Genomic DNA, 22,395 nt, shown 5'->3' with positions numbered 1-22,395 from the left:
GGGTATTGCCTAACCTGCAATTTCACCGAGACGAAAAAGGTGTTTGAATACAAGACTATCAAATGGGAGTTGCAAGACCACACAAACTGCAATAGTAAACAAGTAATTTACATCATCGAATGCCCCTGTGGACTGCTCTATGTCGGCAAAACAATGAGGTTGGTTAAAACCAGGATCTCAGAACACTGTTCGTGCATTAAAAACAAAGTGGATGACAAACCGTTAGTAGACCACTATAACCGTAAGCAACACACCAACACAGAACTTAAGTGGTTTGTACTTCAGCAATTATCCACGAGACGAAGAGGTGGCGATATTGACAAAGCATTAACCGAATTGGAACACAAGTGGGTACACAAGCTAAATAGTGTCAAAGAGGGACTGAACATATCAGTTGAATGGAAACCTTTTCTCTAATACAGCTCAAGCCTTAACTTGCTATCTCTACATTTTCCCTGCTTCACCTACACAAAGTGGGTCAGCTGAACTATAGTTGGTATTCGGCACAAACGTATCACATGAACAGTGTTTACGATATGTATAATATATAAAGTAATGATTCTATTAATCATGTGTAATGATGCCACAAGTTTGTTAAAAATTGTTAGAAATTGTATTGTTGGCGTGCTTAACACTATCATTGTCTATGTCTGCAGTAGGAATCTACACCCTCAGTGAGTGATAAGGAACCTACACACTCGTGCATTAAGTGTAGGGGCCTTCTTTAGCCAAATAACCAATACTTAGGACTGTTTTTTATTCCAGGTACTGTGATAGCCTTAAGAATACTTGACTAATCCAAAGATATGTGTAACACCATTGTAGGGTGGCATGAACGATGGTTTCCTCATTGTAAACATGGTGACTTTTGCGATCACAGAGAGAATGGACACATGTCACCTTTCGGAGTAAACATTTCAGAGTAAACACCGAGGCTCCCCACATTGTACACCACGGGCCAATGCAGTAGACATACACACTGCAGTGAGTCATGCAGCTCTTCTAATCCATACGGACTAACACATACAGATAACGGTTTGGTGGTAGTTCTGTTTATACCAACCGTATCTTGCCAACTCGGGTGTGCATGTGCAGCCGATCTCGGCGCTCGTGACACACCCAGTCACCACACGCTGGAACTGTCTAGTAGTTCCATGGGTGCCTACTGATTGCATCTCTGGGGATCGTCAGTTCCGACCATAATGATACCGCTCACAGAGCTATTTCAGAGAGGACTTGTTGTTTCCGGGGACTTTTGCAGTGTCTACATTGCTCGTTGCCCATTGCCATGGCAACCCTACCACTAGCCTTCCTGCATTCCGGGAGCAGGAGCTCTCCAACGCGCGGGTGCTCTGCAGGAGCAGCACCCCACCGACCCACACAGGATCTAAGGTAAGCTTGGGGCTCATGATCAGCTGCCCCCAAGCCCCTCGGTGTCCCACCTAATTTCGAATCCTATTTTGTGCGCGGAATGCACACGACGCATCTTGCAGCCTCCCTCCATTACAACGCTCCTACATAGAGCGTGGGCTTATCAGGCCATCTGATACCATTATCTACTATATGCACCCAAGGGGCGCTACTCTTTCTAAGATGGCCGCCGCCCTCGAGTTGCCGTGTCCCCTCCGCTGCCTGTCCCCACCAGGCCTCTAGCCGTATCCTGATTGGCTACCTTGCCTCCCCTTAACCGAACGCGATTCGCCGGCAGGCGGAAGCCGGATCGCGGAAGTAAGGCGAGGAAGAAAGGCTTCAGGCTCTGACTGAGCTGACCGAGCGCAATCGGCGCCCGGCGATGTCTCCATGTCCGTTTTGATGCTGGTCGCCACGACGCTCCTGGTCTCGTCATGACTAACTAACTAACGGTGCCCGGCAACGAACTTTCCTGGAACTAAGGTAACACTGCCCCCAGCATTAAAGTACCCACATCATTGGTGTCCCTTGGTCAGTCACAACCACCCTCACCGAAAGAACGTATTGACTTTAATATCTGTCTGGCAGTGCTTAGCATATCATGCACGGCCTCCCTGAATCCTCTCGTCTGCAAGGACTTCACGCAACACTTGCATTCAGTCCACTATGCTCGATACAGATATACCCATTTGTACTATGTGTCTACAACTGCATTTAACCTCTTTGTGCTCCACATTGCTTCACCTAGCCAGTGCTGCCTGTGCCCTGATTTGCATCTAATATCTGTGTTTGATCTGATTTGCCCAGGGTTACCTGCGTCCATACTTGCATTTAATTCGGTCATGCCTCTTGGTCGCTATTAGACCACTACAGTGTGTTGTGCCCTATGGTCGCTATTAGACCACTACAGTGTGTTGTGCCCTATGGTCGCTATTAGACCACTACAGTGTGCTGTGCCCTATGGTCGCTATTAGACCACTACAGTTGTGTTGTGCCCTATGGTCGCCATTAGACCACTACAGTGTGATGTGCCCTATGGTCGCCATTAGACCACTACAGTGTGATGTGCCCTATGGTCGCTATTAGACCACTACAGTGTGTTGTGCCCTATGGTCGCTATTAGACCACCACAGTGTGTTGTGCCCTAGGGTCGCTATTAGACCACCACAGTTGTGTTGTGCCCTATGGTCGCTATTAGACCACTACAGTTGTGTTGTGCCCTATGGTCGCCATTAGACCACTACAGTGTGATGTGCCCTATGGTCGCTATTAGACCACTACAGTGTGTTGTGCCCTATGGTCGCTATTAGACCACCACAGTGTGTTGTGCCCTAGGGTCGCTATTAGACCACCACAGTTGTGTTGTGCCCTATGGTCGCTATTAGACCACTACAGTGTGTTGTGCCCTATGGTCGCTATTAGACCACTACAGTTGTGTTGTGCCCTATGGTCGCCTTTAGACCACTACAGTGTGTTGTGCCCTATGGTCGCTATTAGACCACTACAGTGTGTTGTGCCCTATGGTCGCTACTAGACCACTACAGTGTGTTGTGCCCTATGGTCGCTATTAGACCACCACAGTTGTGTTGTGCCCTATGGTCGCTATTAGACCACCACAGTTGTGCTGTGCCCTATGGTCGCTATTAGACCACTACAGTTGGGATTGTTGCTTTGTACCTCTTAGCACCAACGATATAGTAGAATCATTGCTACTGAGCCATTGACTACATATATCACATCAACACCTATTACCTAGGTGGTTCTTATCACCAGACCGCTTCTATATGTTAATACCCTTAGCATACATTGTGCCTTATACCTGTTACCAACTGTTCCCACTACCCACCAATGACATCACATCTGAGATAGTCCTCCCTTTACAACCATGTATCTACCAGCCATCTACACAGTCCTACTGAGGACTATCCTACATCTATTCATTATGCTAGATGTTAGCCTACCTAACACCTTGCCTCCTCTGACATCGGTAATACATCAAACCTGCATCTCTCCAGGCCAATACCTATATCCTAGCCTCGGATCCCTTGAGACACCTACCTCTGTATCACGCCCATGCGACACACTTAGTAGAAACCTTAGACTCCGCGCCAGGCTAACCAAACTGCATGAACCTCCCCGTAGATCTCTTCCCCCTACCAATATCAAAACTAACCTCCAGCAGATCTGTAAACCCCGCTATGTCAGACTACCGCCTCCACCTAACCGTAATACTCGCCCTACTCAGAACAATGTACTCACTACAGCTGATACTCCTACCGCTCCTTCCCCCCAAGCCACAGAGATCTCCAATACCCCATCTATCGTTGGAGCACTCCTGAACGTGAGATCGCTTGTCGCACATGCCCTAGACATTGCCGATCTAATTTCAGAAGGCAACCTTGACTTTCTCGCTATTACAGAGACCTGGCTACATAATGCAGCAGGACCTTCGCTCATGCTAGCCATCCCAGATGGCTACACGATAATCAGAAATGACAGAGAAGGTGCTAGAGGCGGCGGAATTGCCATAATCTCCAAAACAGGCCTCTCACTCAGACTAGTACCTACTCAATCGTTCCAATCCTGTGAGACTTTATCTGCTAAACTCCAGATAAATAATAATCAAACTCTCACCATCCACCTTTTATATAGACCACCAGGCCCTTTAGGCACCTTTGATGAGGATCTCCACAACTTGCTCACGTACAACCTCAAACCTCACTCCCAAATAATCCTCCTCGGGGATTTTAACTTAGGTTTCCTTGATACCATGGATACCAATGCTACAGCGGTAGCCAACACTATTCACGCTCTAGGCCTATCTCAAAGAGTTGACAGGCCTACGCATCTGAAGGGAAGAACGCTAGACTGGATAGCTGACTGCAACTGCTCAGCCACTATCCTATCCATAAGACCCCTACCTTGGACAGACCATTCTCTAGTGTCCTTTAACCTAGCCACGTCTAGACCCAACCCTCCTATCCTCCCAATAGCACCGCCTTGCTTAACCAGAAATAAAAAATGTATCACGGCAGATAAAGTAATCCCAGCTATACTACCGACCCTCAATGCATTATCAGCTAATCTATGCCCCAGCACCTTAGTACAAGAATTCAATAATATCATGCTCGCCACACTAGATAAACTGGCACCTCTCAAACTCAGACCAAGCAAACCTAAAGCCCACCTAAACAAATGGTTTACTCCACAATTGAGAGACTTGCGCATCTTGAAAAGAAAAAGTGAAACCACGTGGAGGCTCTGCCCCTCAGTCGACAATAAAGCCAAACTTACCTCTCTCTCATCAGCTTACAAAAAAGAAGTTTGCCAGGCAAAACGTAACTCATATGATGACCGTATTGCCAACTCTAACTCCAGCATGAAAGAGCTCTTTTCTATTTTAAAGGAACTTGAGTCCCCGATCGCCACACCAGACCCCTGTACCAAGGACAAATCTTGGTGCACGGACATCCAGCAAGCCCTCTCCCACAAAATTATTACTCTCCAAAATAAAATCCAGCAAAAAAAAGAAGTACTGAAAATTCAGGACTCACCAAAAATGCCCAAGACCAATAATCTACTGGCGCATAGTGACTCCTTCCACTTCACCAAACTGACCACCATGGAAGTAGAAAAAATTATCTTGTCGCTTAAACCATCTAACTGTAAAGGTGACCTCTGCCCAGCACAATTAATAAAAGACGCTGCCAGAGAATTATCGCCCTTTATCACCAAACTGATAAACGCCTCCTTCACCTCAGCCACCATCCCGGCCAACCTTAAACAATCATGGGTACTTCCCCTACTTAAAAAGCAGACACTAGACCCCCTTATCCCTACTAACTACCGCCCCATCACCACGGTACCATTTCTTCTCAAAATTCTGGACAAAGCCGCTTATAACCAAATTCAAAAACATCTGGAATCACACAACCTCCTAGGTGAGAGACAATCGGGCTTCCGTCCCTTACATGGAACTGAAACCGCCCTTATTGACTTGAAATCCCAAATTGACGAACTTCGAGACAAAGGAAGAACAGTACTTCTGTTACTCCTTGACCTTTCCGCCGCTTTTGATTTGGTGGACCACAAAGTCCTCTGCAGTCACCTGGACTCCGCGGCCCACTTCTCCCCGGAAGCCATCAGATGGATTGAGTCATTTCTGAGTGAAAGATCAATGAGAGTCTTCTCCCCCTCGGCAGCAGCTGATCCCACCCCTATTCTATGCGGTGTCCCTCAGGGCTCCTGTGTCTCCCCTACTCTATATAACATTTTCACCAAGCCCTTGTTTGATGATCTGGACCATCTCGGTATCACCTACACTAATTATGCAGATGATACACAGATCCTCCTCCCGCTTTCTGGGGATCATGCGAAAGACACGGAATTGGTGAACAAGGTATATCTTATCATGCAGGCCTGGATGGCCACCCATGGCCTCTGTCTGAACGATGATAAGACAGAGTTGATTATCCTGGGCACTCAAACTAATATTAAAAAATTAGGTCAGGAATTCTCCTCATTTAACATAGATGGGAATATCATCCAAGTGTCCAAGGACGTAAAAACCCTGGGATTCTATCTTGACTCCACCCTATCTCTCGACAAACAGCTAAAATCCCTTGCCTCCTCCACGGCTTACACGTGCAAACTAATAAGAGCCGGTAAACCGTTCCTATCCAACAAGAGCTGCCTAATCCTGGCTAGAGCTTTAATACTATCCAGGATTGACTACTGCAACGCTCTCTACGCCGGAGCAAATAAAACTATAACGCAAAGACTACAAATATTACAAAACAATGCCCTGAGAGCAGCACTAGGCATAAACAAAAGATCCCACATCTCTGCCGCCAGTCGCCGTCACAACTGGCTGACCATTGAGAACAAAATAACACTTAAAATGCTTTCCCTGACCCATAAAGCCCTCAATAACTCCGCCCCCAAATACCTGATTGACAAATTCCATAGGTGAACATCCTCCAGACCGACCAGAGCTGTCAACTCCAACTGCCTGACCATACCTAACTTTAGACTACAAACGATAGGTGGTAATAGCTTTCAGGTAAAGGCGGCAAAGAGTTGGAACTCACTACCTCAAGACCTGAGAGCAGACGTACCCTACCTCCGCTTTAGAAAAAATGTCATCCATAAAATGTCATCCAACTCCTCACCTGACTAACCTCAGCTGATCTCACTCGACCGTGTCCCCTTCTACTACCCTACTGCCCGCTCTCAAACCTGTGTATATTTTGTATCACCTGTTTCCCATTTATACTTGTAATTACATGTGCCCCATGACCACACAGTCTTCTCTCTACTGTACATCTGCCTGGTTGCAACCTGTAATTGGATTAACCTTCGCAAACTTGTATACTTTGTCAATTTCAACTGTATTTATATTGTACGTTATGCTTTGATGTAACCTGTAAGCTTTGCATTTTCTTGCCACTGCGCCCTGCTACCCCTGGGTCTGGCGCGCATAAAAAGTGAATAAAACAAACAAACAAACAAACAAACAAACAAACAAACCCGCGACCACAAGATTTGTCTTTTTATTACATGACAATTATATGATCACACTGTCTGGACATCAACATAAATTGTCTATTGTCGTCACATGACCTTCACAGGGGCACATTACACTGCCGCTACTCGTGGCTCGTGTACTTGCCACGTCGACAGGCTCAAAATGGATACCGCTATTAGCATATATACAAACTTTGCCAACAATTGTCAGGAGGCTCCAGCACTCTGCAGTCGCGCTCTACCGCCTCGCGTTAGACAAGACTCTCAATTCTCCTTCCTACTGATTAGGCATGGTACGCTAACATCATCCGAATTAATATTCCCCCGGGATTGGGGTTTCACTCTCCTTCTGTATATTTTGTGCCCCACACTCGCGAGTGTGCCCGCTTTTTAAACATCTAATGGAGGGACCTGTATGCGTTTTATGCCTCCTTGCAGGTGTGATCCTGAGGACGCACCTCATTTAATTTCTTGGACTTATTGTATCCCACACACCATTATCCAATAATTCATTTGGATCCAGTTCATCAATAGTAGGTAAGATTACTATTACTTTTACTTTGAGTAGTCCGTGTTAACACTGGACACTGACTCTACACATAGTGCAGCTCTAATAATAGCCCTGTTCCTTTCCCACAGATTGGATTGTTTTGCACTGGATAAGCACTTTACGCAAGTCAAGGATCCATTGAAATAGTCCAGATGGTCTGCCACCAATTACCATGGTACTAACACATCACAATAAGATTTTGCAGCAAAATCTCCATTGGAGACACTTTTTTTCTAACAATGCATTGATTGCCCAATTAATTAAATACCGTTCAAACCTAGATTCCGGCACACACTCCTTATACGTCTCTCTGTTCTATTCTCCCGACAGAGCCCACAAGAAGTTCCTACCATTACTTATCTTGTCCTGATGAAGGCCCATACAAGAACAGCTTCAAATTCAGCTCCATAAGGCCGAAACACAGTCGTGTTGACTATATGACTGAGTCTCAGTGTCCACCTCACACTGGTTTTAATTGTGTTGCATTTAAGCACTATGTATTGTTTGTTTTGAAATGTGTTACCCATGCGATCCTTCCAGGTTCCCAGGGTATGTACTTGTCATTTAATCAAAGGATCCAAGAGAATGACTTTGGATTTGCACTACTTGTATTGTTTGTGTGTATAAACAGTGATCATCCTGCTGTGATGTACAGTAAAACTGTTGAATAACCAGCAAACACTGTGGAAATTGTTTTATCTAAGACATGAGTGCGTGCTTTAGGTTTCTTTGACCCTGTTCATTTTGTCTTACTGAATGTCAACCCACCTGGTGAGAACAGGGGCATAACCAGGAGCACATTACAATTTATTAGCTCTGTTGTCACTGTGTTCATCATCCCCGGACTCTTTGCGGCTTCTTACACTTGTCTATGTGGGCATTGTGATTGACAAGTCATTTGATAAGATGTCATGTCCTTCACACATGGAAGGTTCAGTGATGTGTTAATTGGGTTATCTGTTCTGGTAATATCAGCTCATTGTGGCTCTGGCCGTGACACGCCTGGGTAGTGTCTGCTCATGTGACACATATTGGTGAGTATTCACATTAGTTTGTCACATGGACTACAGGGCCTGAGTTTACCATTCACTTGTGTGATGTGTATGTTGGAGGATGGTTGCAGACTGAAATTGTGTTTGAGCAGCTGCCACACTGAAGGATGTGGCACAGGTGTATGCTGTGAGCTTCAGGGTGGTGTCAATGCACGGCAGTCAAGGCGCTCAACATGCCATCGAAGGAGTATACATGTGTCACAACGTCACAATCCAGCATGCAGGTGATGTCCGGTCGGGAGGGAGTTGCCTACAGGGTGGCGTCACGGGTGATGTGGGCTGGGGGTCCCATGTAGTGGGGGCTGCCTGCGGGCTGGGGTGCACTGGTGCTGTGGGCTGCCTGCAGGCTGGGGTGATGGGGGCTGGGGTGTCACAGGTGCTGTGGGCTGCCTGCAGGCTGGGGTGATGGGGGCTGGGTGGAGTCCCATGTAGTGGGGGATGCCTGCGGGCTGGGGTGTCACAGGTGTTGTGGGCTGCCTGCAGGCCGGGGTGATGGGGGCTGAGAGGTCCCATGTAGTGGGGGCTGCCTGCGGGTTGGGGTGATGGGGGTCCCATGTAGTGGGGGCTGCCTGCGGGCTCGGGTGATGGGGCCTGGGGTGTCACAGGTGTTGTTGGCTGCCTGCAGGCTGGGGTGATGGGGTCTGGGGGTCCCATGTAGTGGGGGCTGGGGTGATGTGGGCTCTCATGTAGTAGGGGCTGCCTGAGGGCTCGGGTGATGGGGGGTCATAGGTGTTGTGGGCTGCCTGCAGGCTGGGGTGATGGGGGCTTGGGTGTGGGTGTCCCGTCAGGAGGGGTCTGCTTCCTGTGGATTTCTGCGGGTATTGTGTGTTTTGGAGCGAATAGGGTGCGGACGGTCTATTCGCCGAGTCTCCATGCGATTTGTCTGGGGTGCTGACGGGGTACGCACTGAGTTTTCACACGATTACCCTGTCCGCACCCCAAACAAATCGCATGTAGACTCAGCGCGTACCCCGTCTGCACCCCAGCCAAATCGCGTGAAACCTCAGCGTGTACCCCGTCCGCACCAAGCTTTCACAAGATTTGACTGGTGGGGCTGTATGCTTAGCATTTATATAGTGCTACGAACCCTCAGGTATCTGAGCGCTGCTAATTATTACCCACGGTGGCTAGTGATGCCTCGGGAAATTAATGAATATGCGTGCCGTCCAATTGTTTCTTTGCGCCACGGCTGGCGCACGCTCCTTCTCGGCGCGCAGCGCTTGTGCCTTTTCTGCGCTGGATTCTATGAATCAGGCCCTTAGTCTGTTCACCCTGAATTGCATATGTGCTACAAAGTTCCAGATCTGATGGAACCATTCAATAACCACCGGAGACCCTTGGATTTCCACTTTTGAGCAATATCCAGCAGGGCGGCCAACTGTAGCACCACAAATGTTGTACACTTTTGCTTTGAGTAAAGGTGCATAGTGAATCAAAGATCAACAACAACTTTGACTTCATGGAATTAGGCTTCGAAATACGAAAAATTTCAAAAAATACCGCAAGAATTCAGATTGGAAGTGCCTGGAAGAAGTGCAATATTTTGGGAAGAATAGTATTTTTTTATGACATTCCTCCATCCTAGCCATGAAATCGTTAAGGGAGCCCAGTTTCCAAACTAATTTGTAATCGCTTTCAACATAGGGGGAAGTTAGCTTCACACAGTTCATCCAACTCCAGAGTTATTACGGCACCCAAGAGCTTAACATGACCCTGTACCCATCCAAACTTGGTTTGCGTGTGTAAGGAAGACACAGCAGAGGGGGGCAAAGATAAATAAAAAATGTCTGATTTGGCTAGATTGACTTTTAGACCTGCAACCAAGCCATATTGTTCCAATTCCTGTTCTATTCCTATTAGCGATGTAGCCGGTTCCGAGATTGCTAGCAACATATAATCAGCATATGCCATGATTTTGTATTCTGCCCCCCCAAAGAATATACCATGAATATCTTGCGTTTGTCTGATTTTTGCTAAGAAAGCTTCCAGAACTATTGCATTGCATACAGCAATGATGATATGGGACAGCCCTGTTTTATGCCACGCTGAAGAAAGATTGGGGGAGAAAGTTGTCCATTTATCAAGAACCGTGCCACCGGGAGATTGTAATTAACTTTAATTCTTGCTATAAACTGAGGACCAAAGCCCATTTTAGCCATGACCTGGAAAAGGAACGACCACTCGACACGGTCAAAGGCCTTTTCGGCGTCATCACCGGAATCGTTTAATTGCCACTTATTCGAGCATATGTCATAATCGCCATACATTATGTGCCTGTCAATTTTTAATAAACCCTGACTGATCCGCCCCTATAATAGATGGGTGCATAGATGGGTGCAAGCCTTCCATCCTATTTGCAAGTACTTTTGAGTATATTTTAACATCAAGGTTATTAAAGCTATAGGTCGATATGACCTACAATTGCTGGGATCTTTGACCGATTTTGGAAAAAGTATTATCTTTGCTTCCTCCATAGAGGAGGAAATGCACCCTGAGCTTAGAAATTAATCATAAAGCTGCGTTAACCTTGGAACTAGCACTTTGCAGAACGTCTTAAAAAAAGGAGCAGAAAACCCATCTGGTCCTGGAAATGTATTAAGCAGAAGCGATTTTAAAACATTCATAAATTCTTCAATAGTAATTTCCTTTTCCAGGACATCCCGATCTAGCCGCAAAATCTGAGGACTGTCTGCAGTTATAATATCTGGGATCATTAATCTGGTTATGGTATGGTAAAGGTGTGAATAAAACGAGTGAAATTGTGATATAATTTGAGAGGATTCAGTAGCATTACTCCCATCAGGCAGTTTTATCTCTAGGATGGTCTGTGCAGCTAGCTTCTGATATAGTTGTCTCGCCAACAGTCTTAACATAATATGACTAGCGCAGGTACACACAGAGATTTCTCTGCTTTTTTGGTCATCAATATATTTAATTTGGCTCTTGCTATTCTATAAGCTTTTAAAATTGCCGGGTCTTTACGAGTTTCCATTTCCCTCATTATATGTAGTAATTCGACTTCCAGTGTTTCTACCAGCGCAGTCCTTCGTCGACATTTATTTGCCGCATCTACTATAAGCCTCCCACGGATTGGGGCCTTAAATGTGTCCCACACCACATTAAAAGAGACATCAGGAGTCATATTAATGTCAAAAAATTCCTCCATCTCTGCCCCAATCTTCCCCCCTAACCACTGTATCCTGAACCACTTCTGAGGGACATAGCCACGTCTACAACCTTTGAATCATTCCTTCCAAGTCCATCTGTACAGTTAGTGGAGCATGATCAGAGAGTGCAATTGGATGACAAATCATAGACGTGACCCCGCCCACAAGAGTTTTAGAGACCCAGACATAATCAATGCGGCAGAACAAGCGAAGGAGGTGCGAGTAAAATGTATATCCTTTCCTTTCCCCCAAAGCCCAATGAGCAAACTTTTGTTTTACTAGGTTTGTAGGTGCAGAATGCGCCCCGGAGGTAACCGCACTCCGGTCTTGCAAGGGGTCCCACGCTATATTGAGATCGCCTAGTAATATAATGTACCCCTCACAAAGCTTTTCAACCAGAATAATAACAGCTTTCAAAAGCTCTCCTGGCCTGTATTTGGAGCATATATCGACACCACTGTTACCTTTCTGGGGTCAATTTCCAAAATAATAAATACATAACGTCCTTCACTTTGCATTGGGAACCAGATTTCAATGCCAACAAAGGCCCGCCGCTTTTACCTTTGCATTTGCCTGTAGCGCCAATGGGTACCGACAAAGACGCAGTTTGTGCTTATCCGACAGGCGTATATATGTCTCTTGGAGCGCCACCAAATTCGGTTGGTGAAGCCCGAAAAGAGCATCAAGCTTCCTGTGCTTCGCTGGTGTGTTCTAACCCCTAATATTCAAAGCTAAAAATGTAAACTGTCCCATTTGACTGCCAAAGAAATTAATAACGTAAATACCACTTATTCCAAATGTATTCTCATATCTGTTCCACTGATACCATACCGGCTCACCCCCTTCCCCCGCCCATCCAGCTATACCCCCTTTTATACCACTCTAAACCCAACTTGTCGCATACAAACCCTTCCCAAAGTCACCTGGTGTGTGCCTAACATAATCCGGAGCAACCAGCCCCGGCCATGTGCCCACTAAATCCCCAGCACAACATGCAGGATATCATAAAATCCCCATCTGTACTTTGACAGATAATACTAAAATGAACTACAGTATTCTCTATCACATCACCTCCTAAAAATCCAATGATATTACTGATACATCCGGTCGATAATGCTTTCCGCTCCTGCGCTCGCTTTCTTTTCCTCTGTTTCTTCCAGTCCTTTTGCTGCTGTTTCTGCCTCCTTGCTCGACGCAACACTACCAACCATCCCCATGATTTTGATTGCTGCGATGTACAGGCAGATTCTGAGGCAGCTGCACCTCATCTTTCATCATCTTCAATTTGCAGCATAGCCATACCTGCTTCTCAGGACGTGATACTGCGTTGTATGCCCTCAAAAGAGAAAAGGATTCCAAATGGGACTGGCCATCTGTACTTGATCCCCCATTCCCGTAGTGTTCGAACCACTGGTTGCATTTCTTGCCTTTTCTGGAGAGTGATTTGGGACAAATCTTGAAAGAGCTGAATTTCTATCCCATTATACGTGATTGTATTTTGTTCTCGAGCCGTTCTTAATATCTGTTCCGTCTGTTGATATGTGGTGCGCGCCCCTGGGTCACTCCTTTTTGGGCCCGTCCTATGCAGTCGATCAATGGATACTTGAGGATTCTCTTCACCCGGAAGCAAGTCTGCAAATATCCAGGTTATTGCATCTTTTAGCTGAGAGTCTATAACCGTTTCCAGAAGATTTCTCACCCTTATATTTGAACAACGGGACCTGTTCTCCAGATCTTTGTATTGCAGTTCAAGGTTTCGTGTTGCCCTGGCAAACTCCTCTAATGCAATATCTGTCCGTTTGTATTCTTGTGCCAGTACTTGTATTGCCTGTTTGTTCGTCTCAACCCTCTCACCAAGGGTAGCAATGTCTTTACCAAAATCTGAAAGCGATTGCTTTATGTCCGTCAAGAAAAATGTGAACTGTGCTTGGAAGGTAGCTGAACATTTTTCTTGGTACGATTGGAAAGTTGCAGTGAAGTCTTCTTTGGCAGTCACCATATCCTCTTCCGGGGAGACAATATTTTGAAGCAAGGTGGATTGTCTTTCTGGACTTATATGCGGAGTCCCAGGCCCTGATGCTCCTCAAAGCCTTTGCAGTGGATTCCGTTTACCTTACGAGTCTTGGGAGGGTGAGGGGGGATGGGCATCGACGAAAGATGGGTTTTTGTCTTTCCCCTCGGCATATGAACGATGCATCAACCAAAGTATGAACGTGGAGGGATTAAAACTGCTACTACATCAGTATACCAGAGAACACCTGCGTTTTATCCCCACCACTCCGCCAAGGAATGTCTCCCTAGTAGTGCGCCCCCTCCACCATTCACACTGAATGCTGGGTACTATTTTCCACTTCCCCTCCAAAGTTCCAGCAATGTGTCCATGTATTAGACTGACAAAGTATGGTTTTGGCTACCGCGGACACAATATACTGATTTCAAGTTAAAGACTTCTCCAGCATGAGTTTGTTCTGATGCGATTTAGGTTGTCCCCTACACCTCTGGATATTAAGTCCTTTGTTGCTCCTGAACCAACAAAAAGGCTACTGAAACACCACAATCCTTTGCTGGGCTGCCCCCGCCAAAACTGGCATTTTTCCTTCCCCCTTGAGCAAGCAGTGAAAAGAACCTATTACCGAAATATAGGATTTTGTTAAGGTGTATTTACTACTGCATTATACTGCTAAATTAAAACAACATCTTCTAGGCCAGGTAGCGCTGTCCTTTATATCTGGTAGGTACCCACAAGGCAGTGATAATTGGGGGTAACGCCTGTGCGTTTACTAATCCCTTTTCTGTATATGCCTCTCTCCCCGGTCTGTCAATCCCAAAGATAACCCTGCCCGAGCAGCTTTATTCACTTGCACAGATTTTAGTGGCCCTTAGCTTCTGTATTGGCCGTTGCTACAGATGGAGATGCAAAACAGGGGATCGGTCTTACCAGAATCTCCTCCCTGTGCTGTAGGAAGAGGTGCAGCCTGTGGTATCCATTAGTCTTATATGCTTGATATTAATATTGTCCACATATCAGTCAATCCATTCAGTCCAGTCTTCCTTGGTGAATGTAGAGCGAGGCTGATGTTATGAGGGCCGACGCCCAGATGAAAGCAAGAACCAAAGAGTTCCTCCACCGTAATGATTCTCCCGCGCAATCCCTTGTCTTTACACTGCCGCACGCCTCACGTTTCTTTTCACCTCGCACACTGTGGCTGCAGCTGTATGCGAGCCGCGGAGCATATGTCAAAACCTGCCTGTTAGTTCGCCGGGGTGGGCAGCTGCATGCACACTGTCCGTGATCAAAGGGGTAGTACGTTCTGCCTCAAAGAATCATCAAAGAGGCTCTGTGTTGGGGCCTGCGCTAATGGTGTGATCGTTGGCATCTGCTTGTCCCGTGGGACCAGGAGGGAGGCTAAGTCCAGAGTCACCAATAATGGTTATCACGCCTCCTCCGGGGTATGCATGTGAATCCAACACCTGACCGGCACTCAAGCATCCACAGGAGAGATCATGCCGGCGCAGAGTAGTATGATCCACACCCAATATAATCGAGGTGCGCTGGAGGCCGCTGTTCCAGAGATCACATTAAGTTCCTGATGCCCTGTCATACCGAATTCCATATCTTGCCCAAATATGCCATCATTTCAGTGCAGCATTCGTTCCAGAGCTGATATGTACATAGATTGGTCCTGCTTTATGGAGATTATCGGCAACCACCAAAATTTGAATTGGAGGAGAGAGGTGTACACACGTCTTCAAGCTACGGCGGCCATCTTGGAATCCATCCCACTCATAACTTGATGTAGTTTTGGTACAACACTTGCTTGAAATCGTTGAAAATGTTGAGAGCTATGAGAAAGAGATGCGTGTATGCTGTCCCAGCTAGAATTCATTGTTTGAATAAAGCGGGGTTTTGATGTGCACCCGAGTCCTCCATCACCGAGTATTATTTTGGCTATTGTGTTATCTTGGGCGCATCTTTATAAAGCGCTGCATCCTTGCAAAGGGAGTTCAAAAGAAACAATCTCGATGTATTGTTTTTACAGGAATCGCACTACAAAGCAGATAAAAGAGGAAGATTGCACAGGATAGATATTTTGCGGGTCGGGTTCCACAAAAAAGGGAGGAGTGCAAGTAATTCTATCGAAGACCATCAAACTGGTACGACCTGAAGTAAGCAACGCACTGGAAGGGGGAATGCTGATGGTAGATGGAAGGCTGAGAGGGGTGATATTGTGCTTGTGTTACGTACCTAACCTAGATCAAGGAAGCCTCCTTAAACAAACAATGGGTGAGATAAGAGGGTGGGCAAACGGATAAATGACAATAGAAGATTTCAAGTTAATACTGTTAGGGAGAATTCTCATTTCTGTGCTAATTCCCTTCAAACTTAGAGACCCCCAGCTCTTTTGCCGGACTTTAGGACTTTCTAATTTTAACCCTGGAGGGAGTCAAACCTTTTTTTACGCTCACATGTCTTTTGACTTGTTTTGGATTATGTGTTTCCACTGTTTTTGGAGTCTGACAAACTCCATGGGCATCTACATTCTGTATGGTGACACACAGCACCGTCAGTGCAGTTTCACAGAGAAATCCTTTGTATTACTTGGCTACTTGTATTTGCGAATGTCATTGCTACAGCTCACATTTACCCCTCTTGAGATAGGCCTGGCTGCTCGGTCACACTACCAACTTGTGTATTAAAGCCCTATACCAAAAGGTGGGTTTCCTAATACCAAGTAGACAAGTGTTGTGTAGTCTCACACAGTGTTACTACATCAATTCCTGCCTAACAAGTACTGAATGAAAAGGTAGACAGCTTGAAATCTGCACCATCGAAGGAGGAAAGGGTGCAGAATAAAGCCTTGATAGTGAAAGAGCTGTTGAAGAGATAAGAACTGATTTATGTATGGGCTGGTCTAATCCACTGAAGAGAGACTACACGTTGTTCTCAAACTCACATGGGCTATATTTGAGGTTGAACTAAGCGTTACAGGATTAGAGTAAAGAAAACATTTGGTTAAATCCTCCAATATCACTCGAGTCGCATGGCCTGATCGCAATATGCAACATGCTTGGTCCTTCCAATTATTGCTGAACAAACTGGGAGATGGCAAAACCTACTTTTTAGCGGGATGCTAGTGGATTCCGGTGCCAACTATTGTAAGGAGAATGAGGTAAGGGAACTCTGCAGAGGGTAGTATGGGGTGTGATAAAGGTGACAATCAGATATTTGGTCATTGAAGAAGGGTAAAAAGAAAAAGGAATGTATGGACCAGGAGTGTCGAATATGCACTGAATTGCAAACCCTCAAACTACAAGTAGGTAACACAAAGGAGACATATAAAGGTCTTACAGAGGAAATGCCAAGGTTATGGGGGAGCTGCAAACTCTTAAAGCATCAGAAATATATCAAGTAACTGAGATTCACAAAACAAGTATTTTATGAAAAAGGAGATAAAGCGCATACTAGGTTGGCTAGAAGACTTCCGAAAGCAGGAGATGAGCAGTCAAATACATTTCATTCAAATGAAAGATGGCAATCTGACAAAAAATTCAGAAGAATTGTTGAGGCGTTACCTACATTTTGTGAAGATATTTAGCACCCGCAGAAAAGAGATGCCGAAACCAGTCTCCAGCGATTTCTAGCTGATCTCCAACTCCTGGGGCAGGCTTTTCTGTGGAGTAGAGGTTGGCTTGATCGGAACACTACAGACGAAGAGGTGAGAGATGCTTCAGCCAAAACAAGGTGAATCATCAGGCAAAGATGACTTAGCATCCTGTTTTTACAAAACAACCCAAGACAGCATTGTTCCCGAAGTAATGACTTTGCTAAACGCAACGTTGTAAGGTAAGGCTACATGGCAGACCTTGTTATAAGCAATGATTTCAGGGATTTCAAAAGAAGGTAACTATCCTGCTACGTTCTGTCACTTGTACACTTTCTGTTTCGCTGTGCTTTCAGCTGCGCTTTTAGCCTTCACACATTCTGTTTTGCTCTTGCTTTCAGCTTTTATACTTTCTGCTTCGCTCTTGCTTTAGGCTGCGCTTTCAGCTTTTACACTTTTCTTTCCTTGCAATTCCGTGCTGCTTTTTCTTCTGTGCCTTTCTCCCGCTCCGATGCCAAACTCACGCTCCCGAGTTTCTCTCACATTCTCCACAAAACTCACTAGGCAGCGTCGCGCTGAGAGGCGGCTCCTCCAGGAAATGCCGAGTTGAGGTCAAGGTCTCACCACCTGTCCCTCAGCCACTCTTAAGGTCGGCACAGGCCCCAAGAGAATGGGTACTCTCCTGAACCTGGCTGGCAGAATGCAGGCTGCTCTTCTCCGGCTCCATGGAGGCACAGCCCCCTCGCCATGCTGCAGCCCTTAACCCACACCGGGCCAGCGTTTCCTCAGTTACGTAGCCACCTGAGAGCGTCACTAGCACTCTGCAGCAGCAAGAGAGAAAACTCCAATATGCCACTGCTCTGGCAGCACGCACCTGACTGGGAAGTTTTGCAGGGCTCACGGACACGCTCACAGCCACGCTTGGCCTCTGTGTCCCTCTTGCTTCTGCTTCCCACATCTGGTTCTTGTGCTCTGTTCTCTCCACTCACAATCCCTGGCGTCTTGCTGGGTCCTGGTTTCTCTACCTCTCTGTGTTGTACGGGCCGCCTTCCTATACTTGGAATACTGGTTAAGTGACCCTTGGTGTGGGTCCTTGAATGTAATTGCCTGACTTTGATAAGAGCAATTAGCTGGACATGCCTGACTGTTCCACAGACATTTCTTTGTAGCCCTCTTCCTAGTCTGTAACGCTTACCTGGACTCCTAGGGAGCGTAATGCCTTCTCAGACTGTGGACCTGTTACTTGGCCACTTTTTGGATTCCTTTTCTGTGTAAACAACAGAACTGCAATAACATCTATTTTCAGAAAGGCAACTGTATAACTGTGTACTTTGGTAATCCCTCCCTTCTCGCCTGTGATTATTTTTTGTGAAGCTCTCTATCCTCCTATTCTACAGGGGCGCGTTGGAATGAAGAAACAATGAACTTTGGACGGCTGTTGTGTTCTACGGATTCTTGCCTTAAACAATGTCTTGCCTTCCCAAAATTTGTCTTTGGAGAAGTATCTGGAGAATATACTATAGTCTTTTCGATCTTGAAAAGTTCCTACGTTGGAGAGATCTCTTTTTCTAATATTTTCCTTTTTACTTGCAGGTTCTCGCAATTCAGAAAGATTAATGGCTGTGGAATGACTGACGTTACTCAGCATGAAGAAACGTTTAACGTAAGTTTGTCTATACGGAGTAACTGCAGCCTTCAGGGAAGAGTGTGTTAACTACTGTGCGGTAAAAACATGAATAACCTTCAGGTATGTAAATTTATTTAAACTTTTTTTATTTCTGTTAAGTTTGTTTGTTAATGAAGAACAAGTTACTTACCAACTGTAACGTTCTTTCGACTGGATGTTCCTCCCACGTATTCCTCATCTTGTGATAAATCGTTATCTCCAGCTTCGCTGCTTCGGAAAAAATAATTCTCGGCAAAGGGCGCTGTGCTCGAGGTCGTGGCGTCGATTGTCCCTCGACGTACTCCGTACTCTGTACTCTGTCGACGTCACCGATGGTATAAATAGCTCGAGCCGCGCCCGTTGCTTCAGTTCTGTTTTTTCGATTAAATATATATATATATATATATATATATATAGGAGGAACACCCCCCAGTCGTGTCCCATGACCGATACATTGTTCGTGAGAGGAAAGCGTAAGAAAACGTAAACTGTACTGTGGGGTAGGATGGGAGGGTCGATGAGGAATACGTGGGAGGAACATCCAGTCGAAAGAACGTTACAGTTGGTAAGTAACTTGTTCTTCTAATGGATTGTGTCCTCCCACGTATTCCTCATCTTGTGATAGGCTCCCATAGCAGTATCAATTTTTGGAGGTGGGAGTACTAATTTCAGTTTTCGTGGACAGAATGCAGAACTGCCTTTGCAAATAAACCCTCGTTAGAGGAGGCAGTGTCCAAACAAAAATGTTTAACAAAAGTATGCATTGTTTTCCAGGTTGCAGCTGCACAAATATCTGCTGACGGGACTCCCCTCTTTAGAGCCGTAGAAGTAGCCATTCCCCTTGTATAATGGGCACGAAGCCCATCTGGTGGTTCTTTTCCCGCTAATCTGTAGCATTCAACTATGGCTAATATGATCCAACAGGAAATGGTCTGTTTTGTTACAGATAAGCCTAATTTATGACCAGTATAACCAACAAACAGTTGGTCATCTTGTCTCAATTTAACCATCCTTGAGATGTAAAAACTAAGAGCCCTCTTGGGATCTAATCTGTGTAATCTCTCCTCTTCTTTACCCAGATGAGGAGGAGGATAAAAAGTTGGTAGTAATATTTTTTGTGACAAATGGAAGTCCGAGACTACTTTTGGCAAGAACGAAGGTTTAACTTTAAGGACTACCTTATCTTTATAAAAAATACTATCTGGTGGTTTGCATGAGAGAGCCTGAAGTTCGCTAACCCTGCGGGCTGATGATAGGGCCACAAGGAGGACAGTTTTTAGAGTCAAAAGCCTCAATGGACATGAGTGCAGAGGCTCAAAGGGTATGCAAGTCAAGAATTTTAATACTAAATTTAAGTCCCAAGTTGGTACATGAAAAGGTACTGGAGGGTATACATTAGTAAGGCCCTTTAAGAATTGAATTATTAACGGTATTTTGAAATATGAAACCTCGGACGCTTGAAAATGGACAGCGCAGCAAGGTATCCTTTGATTGTTCCCATCTGGAGCCCCAGAGTAGCTAGATGTAGTAGAAAAGAGAGTATCATTGGGGTGCCACACTGTAAAGGGTCCACATCCTTGTCTTTGCACCAGTTACTAAACCTGTTCCAGCGACATCGGTACAAAGACTTTGTTGCTGGTCTTCTGGCCGAAAGCAAGATTTCCATTACGTCATCCGGAAGATCCCAATCCTTGTATTTCAACCTCTCAGAAACCATGCGTGAAGTTTGAGTGTCTTGACCTCTGGATGGAGAACTCGACCTTCCTCTTGCGAGAGAAGATCCTCTCTTTGCGGAAGACGTATCGGAGGGCAGATGGACATGTCTAGAAGGTCCGGCTACCACGTTCTCCTGGCCCAATCCGGGGCAATTAGGATCATGGTTTTCCTGAACTTTCTCAACCTCCTGATTACTTGAGGAATCATGGAGACTGGGGGAAACGCGTACAGCAGTGGAAACTTCCACTCCACTACGAATGCGTCTCCCAGAGCTCCTCTTTGAGGAAATTCCCTTGAGCAGTACTGATCGCACTTCCGGTTGATCGCGGTGGCAAACAGATCCACTTGAGGGGTTCCCCAAAGGGCGAAGATCTCTAGAAGGACTTCCTGAGCCAGCTCCCACTCGTGAGAGACCGTGCTCTGCCTGCTCAGAGCGTCTGCCGCCGTGTTCTTCTCTCCGGCTAGGTGAATTGCCAACAGAGAGATTCCTTCTCGTATTGCCCAGAACCAGAGCTGCATTGCTTCTCTGCACAGTGGCAGTGACCCTGCACCTCCTCTCTTGTTGAGATAGTACATGGCTACTGTATTGTCCGTCATTATCAGGGCATTCTTTCCCTGTACAGAGGGCAGAAAGGCCTTCAGAGCTAGTCTGATTGCCTTCAGCTCCAATAGGTTGATGTGTAGTTGGACTCCGATGGAGACCAACGACTGCTGATTGTCAGATCGTTGGTGTGTGCTCCCCAACACGTGAGTGAGGCATCCGTCACTACGGTTATCTCCGGCCATGGTTGCCAAAAAGACTCTCCCTTGAGAATGTTGTCGTTGCAAGCCCACCATAGAAGATCCTGAGCAACTGCGCTCGGGACTTGCAGAAGATCCGACATATTTCCTGAGAATTGGGACCACGGAGTTCTGAGTGCCCATTGAAGTGATCTCATTCTCAACCTACGCCTCTGGTACTATGAAAATGCAGGATGCCATGAGGCTGAGCAACCTGAGAAAATCGAAGGCCGGTGGCCGGTTACCATCTGCTGGATGTGGAGAGCTCTCACTTCGGGAGGCGAGGCTTTTCCCGATGAAGTGTCCAAGACTGCTCCGATAAACTGGAGTTTCTGGGGTGGTATCATGTGGGACTTCTTGAAATTGAGGGAGAAGCCCAGTTTGTGGAGGAAGTGGCAGGTGATCGAAAGATGTTCCTGAGCTTGTTCTGGAGAACTTGCTCTGATCAGCCAGTCGTCCAGGTAGGGATATATGTGAATACCTCCTCTCCTGAGACTTGCTGCCACAACCGCCAACAGTTTGGTGAAAACCCTCGGGCGGAGGTCAACCCGAATGGCAGAACTCGAAACTGATAATGAGAATTGCCAATCGCGAACCTCAGGTACTTTCTGTGCTTTGGATGGATTGGCACAGGAAAGTAAGCATCCTGAAGGTCCAATGATACCAACCAATCTTGGAGTTGGAGAGCCTGAAGGATCTGAGAAAGAGTCACCATCTTGAACTTGTCCTTCCTGAGGAACTTGTTCAAGTTTCTCAAGTCCAAGATGGGTCTCAGTCCTCCGTCCTTTTTTGGGATGAGAAAATATGGGGAGTACCAACCCCTGTTCCTCTCCGATACAGGTACCAGTTCTATGGCACCTTTCTCTAGCAGGGTTAAAATTTCCTGCAACAGGAGCAGATCCAGAATTTTGGCGGAATTGGCTCC

At 46.1% G+C, this 22,395-nt stretch overlaps 1 protein-coding gene across 6 annotated transcripts in view; it reads right to left on the bottom strand.

The window, feature by feature from the left end:
• Window positions 1-22,395, bottom strand: part of POLR3C (RNA polymerase III subunit C) — a 685,095-nt gene that overhangs the window by 581,407 nt on the left and 81,293 nt on the right. For 4 of the 6 annotated variants that reach the window (XM_069652779.1, XM_069652773.1, XM_069652780.1 and 1 more), the window contains one exon: window positions 17,284-17,408. The exons of the other annotated variants lie outside the window; for them this stretch is intronic. In XM_069652779.1, coding sequence (XP_069508880.1) covers window positions 17,284-17,408 — 125 coding nt within the window. Of the gene's footprint in view, window positions 1-17,283; window positions 17,409-22,395 lie in introns of those variants that run through there. 6 annotated transcript variants of the gene reach the window in all.

The sequence above is a fragment of the Ambystoma mexicanum genome, chromosome 1p, assembly GCF_040938575.1.
Source record: "Ambystoma mexicanum isolate Mex_15411 chromosome 1p, UKY_AmexF1_1, whole genome shotgun sequence".
Taxonomy (NCBI): Eukaryota; Metazoa; Chordata; class Amphibia; order Caudata; family Ambystomatidae; genus Ambystoma; species Ambystoma mexicanum.
The sequence above is the reverse complement of the archived record's forward strand: the minus strand, read 5'-3'. Positions and strand labels throughout refer to the sequence as shown.